At 36.3% G+C, this 15473-nt stretch overlaps 1 protein-coding gene across 1 annotated transcript; it reads left to right on the forward strand.

Annotated features, from left to right (window-relative positions):
• Positions 1 to 1064: 1064 nt before the first annotated feature.
• On the forward strand, positions 1065 to 7530 carry ap5s1 (adaptor related protein complex 5 subunit sigma 1). The gene is made up of 3 exons (XM_054614444.1): positions 1065 to 1342; positions 4564 to 4855; positions 6527 to 7530. The coding sequence occupies exons 1-3, from the start codon at positions 1161 to 1163 to the stop codon at positions 6653 to 6655; spliced, it is 603 nt and encodes a 200-aa protein (XP_054470419.1). The 5' UTR covers positions 1065 to 1160; the 3' UTR covers positions 6656 to 7530.
• Positions 7531 to 15473: the final 7943 nt, after the last annotated feature.

Consider the following 15473-nt stretch of genomic DNA (forward strand, 5'->3'; position numbering starts at 1 on the left):
TTTTATCTTTCTACTACACGACTCTACACTTTAACAAAGTCTTATCAGTTTCAGGCTTTCGGTTTCCTCAAATTCAGTTGAGGTTGATCTGATTTGATCAGATCTTTGGGATTTCTTTGGGGGACATTTTTAAAGAAAAAATGACAAAAGACACATTTTTCTTCATTTATTCTATGATAATATATTGAATATCTTTATGTTTTGTGTTTGTTTTTTCACCGTTTTCGGTCATTTTAGACTAAAAAGGGAATCGATTAATCAAGCAGATAGTTGCAGACCTAAATCCTATCTTCACCTTCCTAAACATCTGGTAGAGGTCTTATTTTCCTTACTATTACTTAATATGTTGCTTCACCCTTAATGTATTAGTCTAGGTTTAAATATAATATAATATAATATAATATAATATAATATAATATAATATAATATAATATAATATAATATAATATAATATAAATATAACATAACATAATATAATATAATATAATATATAACATAACATAATATAATATAATATAATATAATATAATATAATATAAATATAATATATATAACATAATATAATGTAATGTAATATAATATAATGTAAATTATTATAATATAACATAACATAACATAATAGTATTTAATATAATATAATATAATAATGTAATATAATATAACATAATATAATAGTATTTAATATAACATAATATAATATAATATAATATAATATAATGTAATATAATATAATGTAAAATATTATAATATAACATAACATAATAGTATTTAATATAATATAATGTAATGAAATGTGATGTAATATAATATAATATAATATAATATAATATAATATAATATAATATAATATAATATAATATAATATAATATATAATATAATATAATATAATATAATATAATATAACATAATATACTGCGAGCGTCATCTGGTGGTTCAAACAACGCATAGCAACGGTTACCAAGAGCGGTCAGCTGACCAACGCGGAAGTGAGGACTCATCGCGTCATCTGGTGGTTCAAACAACGCATAGCAACAGTTACTAAGAGCGGTCAGCTGACCAACGCGGAAGTGAGGACTCAGTCGCGTCATCACAATGCTTAGTAAACAGTGTTCCTGAGACGTAACAGTGTTTTTGGTGCTTTGAGACCACATGTGACAGCATGGTCCGATGCTTCCTCATCCACACCGTCTGTCCGCTCAGTGCGCTCGGTGCTGGGGAGGCTCGGGTGCTCTACTCCCGGGTCTTCGGTCCGGATGAGGGCCTGTTGACCGACCAGGACGGAGGACTCAGCCCGGAGGAGAGGAGACTGCTGCAGAAGGAGAAGGTCGCTGTGGTGGCGAGGTGGGTATAATATAATATAATATAATATAATATAATATAATATAATATAATATAATATAATATAATATAATATAATATAATATATATATAATATAATATAATATAATATAATATAATATAATATAATATAATATAATGTAAAATAATATAATATATATATAATATAATATAATGTAAAATAATATGTATAATATAATATAATAAAATAATATAATATTAATAATAATATAATATATAATATAATATAATATAACATAATATAATGTAATATAAATATAATATAAATATAATATATATAAATAATATAATATAATAGTATAATATAACATAATACAATATAATATAATATATAATATAATATAATGTAATATAATATAATATAATATATATCATAATATAATATAATATAATGATAATAATAATATAAATATAATATAATGTAATATAATGTAATAATATAATATAATGTCATATAATGTAAAATAATATAATATATAATATAATATAAGTATATATATAATATAATATAATATAAATATAATATAATATAATATAATAATGTAATATAATATAATGTAAAATAATATAATATAATATAATGTAAAATAATATAATATCATATAATATAATATAATATCATATAATATATATATATAGGATATAATATAATATAATATATAGTATAATATAGTATACTATAACAATATAATATAACATAATATAATATAATATAGTATAAATAATATAATATCATATAATGTAAAATATTAATATAATATAAATATAATACAATATAATATAATGTAAATAATCATATAATGTAAAAATAATATATAATATAATATAATATAATATAATATAATATAATAATATAATATATAATATAATATAATATAATATAATATAATATAATGTAAAATAATATAATATAATATATAATATAATATATAATATAATATAATATAAATAATATATATAATATAATAATATAATATAATATAATATCATATAATATAAGTAATATAATAAAATAATATAATATAATGTAAAATATTATAATATAACATAACATAAATATAATATAATATAATATGATATAATGTAAAATAATATAATATAATACAATATAATATATATAATATAATACAATATAATATATAATGTAAAATAATATAATATAATATAACAAATATAATATAACCTCATTCAGGATTTTCATGCATAGAGGTCACTACAGAAGACAGCTATTCAAATGTTGTTTTCTTGTATATGCATGGATTTTGATGGCATAGTTGCACATCCAAGGCTCCCCCTGAGATCAGGTTTGGCTCTGGAAACCACTGAAGCAAATAATGCAAACAGATGCCATGATGCTGCATGACATGCAGTGTCTTGTGGCTTTGTGCCCTGGGTGCTTATTTATTTATTTTTACACATTTTCTTTGTATATACATATATTATTTTGTAGTTTTCACATCTTTATATATTTTATTCATTTGTTTGTTAAATACATATTTCTTCAGTTGAAAATAAAAACGCATGCTGTCCACCTGAATGGACATGTAAAAACTAAAGTTCGAAATCTTGTTTTTCATGCCTAAAGAGCAATAAAAACACTAATCCTGACTGAGGTTGTCATAATTCATGCATGAAAGGGTTAATGTGTTTTTTTCCTGATAAACCTCTTTAATACAGTACTTTAGTAAAGGTACTTAGTTACATTCTACCACTGCGTTTACTGCATTATTCAACAGTGTAGTTGGACTGATGCATTAACAGACTGACTCACCAATCAGCAGCCAAATACTTAGAAGAAGTCAAGATGTTCAGTACCAGTCAAAAGTTTGGACACACCTTCTCATTCAACTACTTTGAAGAATGTAAAATATAAAACATATTCTGGTTTGTTGAGCATTTGTTTGTTTACCACATAATTCATATGTGTTCCTTCATAGTTTGGATGTCTTCAATATTAATCTACAATGTAGAAAAAATATATATATAAAAATAAAGAAAAACCATTGAATGAGAAGGTGTGTCCAAACTTTTGACTGGTACTGTATGTGAAGTCAAAATGTATTAAGATGACAGGAAATACAAACTTTCAATGTGTGCAATGCATAACTGTGTTTATTGCCTTATTTAAACTAACCAAATTCATGCAATTGTAAAGTTTCCTAATGAGATCTGATCCTAAAATCACTTCCAGTCTCTTTCACTTTCTCACACAGACAGGTTATTGGTTATTTGGATGGGACCATTTGGTTTTAATGCTCTTGTTTCTTTAAATTAAGAACCACATTTCCCATAAATCCATGTGCTCCCTGTGTCTTTTACATTATCCGTTATTCTTCCTGATGTTGCTGTTCAGGTATTTCACTTATTTGTGGCTGTGTTTCTGTGATTATAGTCTCATATTGAGATACCTTGACTCCAAGAAGAACAGCACCCTCTTCCTGTTTTCCATTTTTACTGCATCCACTTCTTTTCTGCATCCTGCTGATTCCCTGATTGCACACAATGTCAAAATCATCAACGAGTGCCAGTGGAGGCTGTCAATCTTCCTTTGCATTTGCCTAATTGGTTTTCAGCAAATGAGGATTTATTTCACACAGTGTTTGTGTCGTTGTCTGCTCTCCCACATGACAGCCTGTAACTACTGATTATTGCCGTCACGAAGAGAAACGCTCACTCTGTGTGTGGTGTTGAGGAATGACTGTACTGTTACACTGCTCAGTGTCAAGTAATGACAACAATGGCATACTTTACTTGTGTATTATTGATACTCGTTTTCAAGCATGAAGGAAAAACAAGCATACTATAAAAGACCTCAGTTGTACTGAGTTATTCATGTATACTCAGTTATTAATGATAAAATACTGCTCTGTGTGAGATCAAAAGTAGACAACTGGGCGGAGAAGCTTCATCCAATATGGCTGAATTAAGTTCTCAAATATAGTGTTTTCTTGTTTTCCTTTATTTCATATCACTGTAAATCAAAAACCTCTGTTTTTTTTGCAGATTTTCAGACGTAATTTTATATCATATTAGATTTTAATAATTTAGGATTGGTATTGTGTTGATTTAAAACTCTAAACACAAAGAAAATGGTTTAAAAAATGCACAAAAAGGATCAATTCTAATGTTAATTGTGATTAAGATGATTCATAATTCTAGTTAAGAGCTTGTTTTCTATATTTTCTTATTCCTCTGTGACTCAGGCAGGTCCGGAGCGCCGTCTCTCTGTCCCGGGATGCTTCGGGTCGGCTGCTGGTGGAGGCGGTCCCCGGCGAGGAGGCGCTCGCCCTGCAGGAGGCCGACAGCGGCGTGGTGCGTTTGAGGGCCGGAGACCCCTTCTCTGAGGAGATGAGCGCTCTGTGGATGGGCGTCCAGAGTCTGGGCTTCACGCTGGTCTGCGAGCCCCACGAGAACCTCCTGCTGGCCGAGGGAACGCTGCGCAACCTGACCCGACACTGCCTGGAGACCCTGCACATGCTGGGGCAGGGCAGCGAGGTGAGCACCGAACACCAAACAGACACGGGGAACCAGTGTGTGCTGCACATTCAGGAACACTTTTAGACTCGGTATCAAACTGATAAATGAGCACATGTCAGCTTTATGTTACGGCAGCTCCAAATGGCCTCAAGGAGAAAACCTTTGAGTCATTTTTAATACCCAAAAAAGGTGTAATGAGGCTGAATGAGTGTGCACTCAGACCACTGTACTTATATCTGCTAAATCATCAACAAGAGGGACATTTTTCCTTTTACTGTTTTATAAAATACAGTTTCAGGGTTTTTTAACAGTCTCAATGTCAATTAAGTCCAAGTTTGAAAAGTCTACTGGTCCACAGGATCCATCATTTCCATCATTTCCCTTTCACATTCGTTTTCTATGTAAATTACCTTTTTACTGAAGACCCACGTTTGATTGTTAAAAAAAATCGAAAGGACAAAGTACTAAAATAAGCTGTGCTGTAAACATGTTTTTTGCTTCTGACAGCTGTAATTGCCAAAATAAATACCCTGCATACCCTCACCCATCACTTCCTGAATTATGAATCAAAACATAACACGGCGCATGTTTTTTCATTTTGAGGGAATGTTAGCCAGGTAACAGATGCAAAACACGTTTGTCTCGACATGACGATGTGTCGTTACTGGCATTGTGATATTCAAATGTCATTGAAATTATGCTTTTCTTCATTTGTCGTTTTTTCATTTTTGTGAATTCTTGAGCACATTTAGATATTAAAATAACTAGCTTTGTGTGTTACCAACTTTTTCTTTTTAAATGGAATCCAGCCATTTGGCAGAACCTCTGCGGGTGAAAACACTGTGAAGATCACTATATTTCTGTTTTCACAAAACTAAAGGCTTCTAAAATCCAGCTGGGGGTTGGGAAGGTTGTTGCAACGATGTGTAGTATCATCAAGCAGTGTGCTTCGGCTGAGAAATATAATTATCCCAGAAGTTACCTTTAACTTTCAAACGTAGAAGCCATCTTCAGCACTAGTTGTTGAGATCTTCAGGCAGTGGTTTGACTTGCTGACACATTCAAATGGCCAACATTAAACAAAAACATGATCGTGGCTACAAACAAGTTCATTCGTAGCTTAACTGTACTTCAATTCAACAATATGAAGCGACTTTCTGTTTGTTCTTAAAGGTGAAGTCTGGTGATATTCAACACATCCCATGAAAAGACCAAAACCAGCAATGAAGAGTAGTCAAAAGCCTAATATATGGTTTTCCTCTGGGAGCTCAAAAACACATCAATGAGCCGCATTGTTGCTCCGGGTGACACTGTAGTTCATTTTGACTCAATCCAACATCGCTAAATGTGTATTAATCCGCTGCTGAAAGTAGTCCCACACTAAAAAAAACCCAATTCACTCCTGTTTGAGTAACATTTGCTGGACTGTGTGATGTATTTGACAGGTTCAGATTTAATGATATTGTATTCAAATGAAACCTTTGTGTAGCAGAGTGTCTGCACCCTTTACCTCCACATAACTGTTGCCATGGTGAGCATCGCTAACCAAAACGCTCTTTATAATCTATGGAAATGTAAAAAACACAGCAGCACAGTTTTTTTTTTTTTTTATATCATCTGTAACTAAATACTATCGTTTTAAAAAAAAGAGTCTTTATGGCGTCGTCACTAACAACGCTTTCCCTCCAGGTCCTTCTGAGGAGCAACCGCATCGATGCTCTGCTCAGCCGCCTGCTTCCTCACGGGCAGCTCCTCTTCCTCAACCACCGCTTCGCCCAGAGTCTGGAGAAGGAAGTGGCCGCTTACATGGCCAAGTGATGCAGAGCTGGTTGAGCTCGGTTACTGCTGTCTCTCCGGACACCGGCAGCTGCTGGTTTGTGATTGCATGAGGTGGCAAACACATGGAGAGGTAAATATCTCCCTCAGCCACTTGCAGCTCACTGTTGACTGTTTACTGTGTGGGAGGCTTCAGTTCAAATCCTGTTTGTCAAATTGAAGAGTGGAAAAGGAAAAAATGTGGCAGATTAGAGAGTGCAGCTGAAGAGGCTAGTTAAAAACCTACACGTCAACATCAGAGACGGGCCATTTATCTGATTCACCGTACTTTAAATGTCACAGTGTGACCTTGAGGAACCAGACTTCACCTCTTCTTTTTCTGAAATCTGAGCGTGTAAATGAATCTGAGAGTGCTGTGTGTTCTCACCGTGACTTCTAATGCACCTTTTGTTCCCGAAGAGTGGGAGGAAACCGCCGTTTGTTTTTGCGCGGTACAAAGTATGATTCAGCGCTTAGCAACAAACGGCGAAGAAAGATCAGAGTCAGACCTTTTTAATGTCATTTTGAACCAAAAATGTCATCGTTGTTGAGACATTTAGAACAATAAAAAAGGCAGGAAGTGACATTAAATATTATAAAAAAAACAAAATGGAAGATATGTAGGAGATATGAGGAGCTACAACAGAAACATCCAGACTCAACAAACAACATGTAATCCTGTACCTTGTGAACATCTGTACCTCCGACTGTGGCCCCCCGTGAAGACAGACTCTTCTGCTCCTCCTCCAGGCCACGTAAACACCTCCCCGTTTTTATTTTTTTTCCTGCTGGCAGCCAAAATCCCATAAACCAGAGCTGTTTGAAAAAAAATCTGTCTGGATGCCAACATCAATTGCTTTGATCTTCTCCTTTTTTATTTTTTTCTGTATAAAAAAAATAAATAAAACAAATTTTTAGCTTCACCCAAGGCGTATTCTTTGAAACTTGTGTACTCTGCAATCAAGGACACGCGGTGCGTTTCCCCCAAAAAACGAGGCCCCGGGGATCACACATTAAATATGATAGAACACACAAGGGAAGGATTTAAAGGTTGTGTGTGTGTCTCATGGGGGAATAAAAGTAAAACACAAACTCGGCGTCGGATGGATAAAAAAACACCTGCGAACTGAAGAAAACAACTGAATCAGAGCGTTCTAACGTTAGACCAGCAGAGGGCGACGTTAACGCGCTCAGGTTGTTTTGTTGTTGAAATAGCCAGATGTTAGGTTAGCACTGTTAGCTCTGTCAGCACTTTTGATGTAGTTTGCACTATCAGTGTTGTTAGCACTGTTAGCTGCTAGCCACCGACTCAGCCGCTGCCATGTTGAGAGCCGTGTGGAGGCAATAAATATGGTCAGAATTTGGAATTAAGCACCTTTAAAAAAGACTTTAGACAAAAGACAAGCCTGGCTTTATTACTTTATTCTATATTGCACTTCCAAAAGTACTTGGACAACCCTGCTTTTACTTTTTATATGTGTGGGGTGGGTGTGTTGATGTATGAATAATGGTATACATTTTTTGTTTTATATCTTCTTTTCAAAGAGTTGCAACAAAAAATAATCAATGGACGAATTATAGTTAATACAAAATCAAATAACTTTCAATACAAACATGAATAAGATTAAGATAAAGATACAGCTATGAACATTAAATGACACAGCATCAAAGCAAAACGTGGCAAATAGAGCCAGAACATTGGGGAGTAGCTTGATGATATTTGTTATGAATTTACATTCAACAAATGACAGTATTACAGGCATGATGCACAAGATCCATCTTTCCAGTACTTTCAAACATTTGTCAATGTCAATCATCACTTGAAGATGTTTCTGGTTTTCAGCCCATCACTCCTCTGGGAAATGTAAAATAGATCATTATGTGAAATTGTCAAATTATGTAAATTTCTGGTTTAGCGTCTATGCAAAGTAGTTGTTTCCCCAATATTTTTTCTTCCTCTTAAAAACTCCACTGGTAATGGCCTTTCTGCCAGCAGCACTTAGAATAAGTATCTTGACTCCAGAGGTAACATATTTTGAAGGCAGGTCACCCAAATAGAGGGTTTCCGATTTAAGTGGGATATGTTCTTCACCATCTATCTGCTTCATGCAGTCTACTCCGGTCCACCGTGAGATATATCCAGCGCATCGCTTTCCTTGGAGGTGGTGTACTTAAACTGTCAGTTCTCCGACGTCGCTCACCTGAGAGCTAAGACATCACTTGGTTCTGCTTCTGCTCTTCATTCAGCTTTTCATCATCCTAACCTCCAACCCAGCATCCACCTGTAGACTCTGAGTCCAACTGCGCCTTTGCGGGGAAAGTAGTTATTACAGCAGCAGATTAATGCCCTCGGGTTTAGAATCAGACACTCTCATGTGGATGTAGGGTTCTAAATAGCACACTTTATATTGAGAATATACTTTTATTTCTTGTTTATAAGTTGGTTCTTTCCAAAGATGACATTTTTTCTGAGCAGGGTTTGGCTAATACACATAAATCCTCTACCCTCAAAGTGGCTGTCCATGGAAAATGTGTTTTTCTTATCGTCACTTCAGCCGGATGTTTGACCTTCACTGTGCAGAATGATGGATGTGAAGTGTTTGACACTAGAAGGCTGTTTCCACATTCATCTGCTGAAGGTAGAAAGTCTCCTCTTAAATCTGAGCTTAACTTGTTTAGACACACAAGATGGTTTTGTGAAGCTCATCTGGAAGAGGGGACGCCCCATGTACAAGCGGCCGGGGCTGCCAGATCAGATTGACAGTTTCCAGCCCGAACACAACTTAAAACCAAACCAATTCAATAAAAAAAATCATGCCAGACATCTGTCTAAAACTGTAAACCATTATTTAAGCAAAAGAAAACACATTACATATAAAGCTTCATATCTGCATCAGAAAAACAAAAGATAAAAGTTATAGATAAATAGTCTATTTAATAGTGTAGTCAGACCAGCAAATACACAAATTGCCATCATTTCAATGATAATGACATCAAGGTAAGAAGGTTTTTCGCTTATTCCTAACTACGTTTGAATAAATATTTCAATCAATCAAATATTTCTCAAATTAATTGAGTAAATAATATCAATAAGTGAGTACACAAACAAGTTTACTGATTTTTGTTTTTTCAAAAAACTTGCAAATGTTGACAAAAGCAGCTGAAAATTCATGACCATGTTATCAAACTTTATTTTAGTGGAAAAAAAACAAATGTATCTGACACAAATTATTATTCAAAGCAGAGCGTTTTTATTTGTCTTACAACACGTCCGGAAGGGATCTTTGATTTTTTAATACTGCTGACTCAAAGTAGCTCTTTAACTCTTTGACAACTTGTCTACTTCAAGTACTTCATATAGTTTGTATAAATGCCTTCAGTACATATAAGCTCTTGAAAATAACACATTCAGTTTTCTTAAATTGGCTCTTTTAGCTCAGCACATCCAGTTGTTTGGCTTCATTAACGTCACTTTAACAAATTGGTGATCAGGACTGACGGGTGCAGGGTTTCTCCACTAGGGGGCAGTGTGTCGCCGGACACGATGAGAGACAAACAGTGACACCAGAGCAGAAACCCACCAGGCAACAGAATCAGGGATGCTGCTGCTGCTGCTGCTTGGAAACAACTTAAATATCAGCAGCTAGACATCAAACAAACAGCGCTCAGATTGTTTTCATGTGTGCGAATTACCACTAATTAGCCATGCACAGGCATAGGAAGTTGATCTCTGCCTACAAACAGCTGTTTGATAAAATGCACAAGTAAATGTCAAGTGGAGATTAAAATGACGCTATCCGCTGCAGATTTTCTGTATGTTTGTGTGTAAGTTTTTTGATTACAGCGGTTACAGCTGGTTTGTAGGCAGGATTATCAATAAGGACGTGTACATGTGTGCAGAACAGTTGTTCAGTTTAATTGCTGAAAGCACTAACAGGGCTGCACTGTCATCTCCTTGAGAAAGGGGCCACTCTGAGGTTAAAGTTAAAATATTAAGTGGATTAAGGTTATGAAGAGGTTCTTCTGAAACCCCCCCCAAAAAAAGTTTTTCATTTATTCACGCTAAAAAAAACTGCAGGTTGATTACTCCCTGATTAGCACCAGACACAAGCTCATCGGCCAAAATCAGCTGCTTTAATGTGTAGTTGAAATGAAAACACTCCCGGAGCTTCAATAGCACTTACACAGGGAATAAATTGAAGGCCATTAAGTGAAGTACATCAAATTAAAAAAAAAAAAAAAAAAACAATCTTGTGCCATTCACAGACTTTTTGCAAAGTTTTTTCTTTTTTAGCAGCCCCGATTGACGTTGGACAAAAAAAACCCCAACCAGATGGAGAGTTGGGACCCAAAGGTCAAACTGCAGATGCAGCAGTGCCAGTAGATCAAAGGCAAAGTCTGGGAAGCTGCTCCGTACATGAGCCGGAGAGCCCTGCTGAGTCAAGAGGGAAGGTCCGAACACCTAAATGTGAAGGAGAGCGGAGAAGTTTCCCAGATCAAGATGTGAACCTGCAACCTTCAGGGACCGTCTGTCTCCTCCTCCTCCTCCTCCTCCTCCTCCCTCCCTGCTTCTATAACTGCCCTCATATTCTCTCATCGTCTGTGCAGGCCGACCAGACCAAAGCTGACATTGTCACAGCCCATCTCAGTCACTCGCTCAATCTCTTCTTCTTCCTTCCTGCCTTTTGTTCTCTCCTCCCCGCCGGCCCTGAAGCTCCAACAAAGACTTTTTACTCATTGAATTTAGAGACCGGCCATTGAATATGCCAACTCCTGGAGTTTAAGGATTTTCCTCTTCATATTTTTCTCTCCCGTCTCATTAGATGTCTCCCTGACTATTGTACGGCTCATGGCGAGCGCACTGTGGAGAAAATGGGCTCTGCTCCAGCCGGGGGTACAATATGAATTTCAATGCCAGCTGACGACTTATTCACTTCAGCCTCTGTCGGGGCATGCGGCGTGAAATACCTGAACGTCACGGCTCCCATTCATATACATTAGGGGCATCATTTCTATTCGCTTTCATGCGTACAACTCTGGAATTTCAAATATTCCTCTTCGCAGGCGGAAGCTAAGTGGAGCTTCTATTGGAGTGGAGGTTGAGGAACGCTCAGCGGTAGCAGCTAAACACCACTCACATTAGCTGTCACAACAGATCTATGCCATCAGTAGATTCCCTGCATTCTTCCCTGGCTGTGTAGGAGGGAGATGTTTGAAGTACAGTATGTGGGCGTTGACATGCTAAACTTGAAAATTAATGGCTCATTTCCTCATGTTGGTTCTTTGCCATAATTCTGCAAATTATACTTGAAATTTGCTCAAAACACACACACACACACACACACACACACACACACACACACACACACTACACACACACACACACACACTTACACACACACTTGCACAGAGAGAATTGACTTGCCATTTCCCCTCCCAGGCTCATCCAGTCTATCAAGCATCAGAAGAGAGATGTTCTCTCTTAGCATCTCAAATCGCGTTAGATTTCCAATTTCAAGCAATTTATTCTATGTTTTTTTTTCCATCCAGCCCCTGGAAAATAAATGTGTCTTTTTCCACATTTCAACAGATCTGCGTGAGGCGCCTGCTGTCTTAAGGTATAGCTTGTCAGCGTGAAACTATCACACCACTTCAAACAGTTCAATTAATTGAGAATGCGAGTGAATTATTTCTTAATTAAGCTCCCTCTGCGGTGCGATTCCTCTGTAGGTTGTTTTGCAGTTGTTGCTCATTATGAATGAAAAGGCAACGCTGTCTGCGGGGAAACAGTCGACTAAACAACAACTTCACTGGAAAGAAATGAAAAGTTTCATATTTTAGATTTAGCTTTCTTGGTTTCTTGTTGTTTTTCCTCCCACAAATTGATTTGTTGATCAGTAAATAAGCTAAGTAACCCATAAAGTACAAGATACCCAGACTCAGAGGGGATTATATGGCAAACAGGATGCCATCTGCCTCTGCAAGGAAGGCAGTCTGATTATTCTTTACCATTATTTAAAATCGAAGACAGACAGACAGACGGATACTTTCCCAGCTCTCAAAATAACTACGACTTATTACGCTGCGCCATCTTTAACCACAGCCTCATTAGTAAAACATACTCGTATTTTTATTCAGCAGGAAACCTTCTGCTTCTTTATCGCATGCAATTGGTCATTAATTGCAATTTTTTTTAAACGTAATTAAAGTAACTGTTCGGAGGTTACGGCTTGTTTGCGGTGTGACGCTTCATCGGGGATCATAATCTTAACAGCTCCGGCCGAATGTGATCATATCCAGGACGGAGTAGCAGCTGTAAAATGTTACGACCTCCTCAATAAATTTACATCCGAGGAATGGCTGACTCTTTTATGGTAATGTTACAGTGAGACTGTATTTTACTTAGGCCTCGAGGGTTTAATGGGTCGTACCCCTTTATCACACAAACACTGCCTTACATCTCCTCCCAGCTCTCCTCGCAGCATCACTCACAACTGTGCAGGAGGATGAGACATGTCATAACTGGATGGCGGCTTCAAAGTCTTCCAGCTACAACCGTAAACAGTTCATCGTGACACTAAATATATAAGACTGTAGAGAAGAACGAGAACCAGGTCAAAGTTTCACACGGTTGATTTGCTAATCATGATACATTTGCACAAAAAAATTGCAGGATTAAGAATTTAGCTGCCAGATTTAAGGCAACATTGACAGTTTTTTTGGCCTCTAGGGGGCAGAAAAACTCTGACATGCCTTTTTAAAAAAAAAAAAAAAGAACCTGCACAGTGGTGTTGAACTCATCCATGTTTGTGAGCACTATCTTCTCGAATTGTGGCTATAGCTAGTTAGCCATGAAGAAACCCCCATTCTTTATCCGGCCTTCAAAGCTCTGATTGGTCGATTGTTTCTCTAACTGGCAGAAACTGACGTCAGTGAGACGCCACATCTAGTTGAGTCACTGAACTGACATCTGGGTGGTGATTCAGAGATCTGGTACCCAGCTAAGATGTTTAACTTCCTTCCCCAGCTAGTAAATAAATGTGTTTTTCTTCCATTTGGTTTGAGGCAGGTAGTTTACAGTCGATTAATTAGAGTATCCAGTAAATGAGCTGTTAAACCAAAGTAAAAGGGCTAAAAGTGGCTGAAAATCTCCAAAGAGCTGCAGAGTTTTTGATGAATCTCTGTGAGTTCATCACTAGGAGTGACGCCTTTCATGTTACACATCGCAATTTGACTCAGCGTTAATATCCAAACATGATTAATTAAGCTTTAAAATGCTACCCGCAGTACTTTTAAAAACACTTTCTTAGTGTTTGATGTCTTGTGTGTTTGGCTGGAATTCAACAGTACTTTCTTAATGCCAGGCCTGCTGTGCCTGAAGCACCACGACTGTTATTCAGTCACATTTCTCTGCCATTTCTTGAAGTCTAGCTGGCAGTCTTTGAAGTCACAAGATCACTTTTCTCATCTCCAGGCTGCTGCCACTCTCAGTTAATTTGCGTAAATAAATCAGTCAATTTGCACGCCCCTTAAAATATGAATAGTATGAGCTTGTCTAGCTTTTTCTTTTGCCCTCACGCCAGTTTACCACAGTCCATTAACAGCTTCAAATTCAACCACACAGCGCTTATGGCACATGGGAGCCCAGGCCGGGGAAACGCTGTGCAAAAGTGCCTCATTAAGGCTGCTTTCCAAATTAAATGGAGAAGATGTATTATTCATTTGTGGAGAATCCCCTGTGTGTGGAGCCCAGCAGGAAAACAGGAAGTGTGTGGGGTTTCTCTCTGCCAGCCACTTTTTGGACACAATTGGTTGATACACCCAGTTCTACACTTGGGAACCGGCTGAAACAATGCAGCATTAGCTCTAAAATAGAGGCATGTCCAGGAGGCCTTTTACTAATAAGATGCCGTCTCTTTATACCTGATAATAACATATTTCCTGTGTCCACATTCATTAATGCAAAGCCGCCTCTATTTGGAGCAAGGACGTAATTATGACAAGACAGGCAGCCACGTACTAAAGCCTGAAATAATCATCAGCAAAGGTAATCATTATGATAAATCAATGTAACAAATTGCCATTACTATTACTGCTGGTTCTAGTATTACAGTGTACTGCAGTTGCGCGTGTTGTTTGTCCAAGTGGTGTTGCCGTATATTGGAAGACACGATTGCTCGAATTTTCTCGTAAATATAATGACTTTATTCTTATTAAATTACAACTTTATTCTCGTACTTTTACTTTTATCTCAAAATATTAAGAACTCTCACAGAACACAGATATCTGGTAAATGTTTTGAATGTGTAGAAAGTTTTGAGCATGAGCAGAAATCTTTCTGAAAAACATCCAAGCAATTAAAGTTCCGGGGTTTATAAATAAATGAATATGAATTAATATATAATTGAGGTAATTATGAGCCAAATGCACATTTAAAGAGGTTACTTCCCCCAAACAAAAGATGCAAAAGAGGTGGAAAGAGTGAATAATGCCTTTGTGAGTGTCGACTCGGCAGAGATAACGTGAAATGAGAAACAGGAGAATAAAATTTCAAAAAAGCAAGACAGCCTTACTGCCTGAATTTTGTGTTTTCCTGTACATGAATAAAGAAAAACACACCATAAATTTGGTCCATGAAAATTTATGAAAATGCAGGAAATGAAGTGTCTTTCGCCAGACTTCCTCTCTCCTAATGTCCACCAGAGATGAGAAGAAGCCTTTGTCCTTGTTTTGGACGACGTACCTGGAGTATATTTTGCAGTCCTTAACATCCCATAATCTATTGTGCACTGATAAGTTGTTTAATGGAGCATTGTGGAGA

Source organism: Anoplopoma fimbria, chromosome 15 (assembly GCF_027596085.1).
Source record: "Anoplopoma fimbria isolate UVic2021 breed Golden Eagle Sablefish chromosome 15, Afim_UVic_2022, whole genome shotgun sequence".
Lineage (NCBI taxonomy): Eukaryota > Metazoa > Chordata > Actinopteri > Perciformes > Anoplopomatidae > Anoplopoma > Anoplopoma fimbria.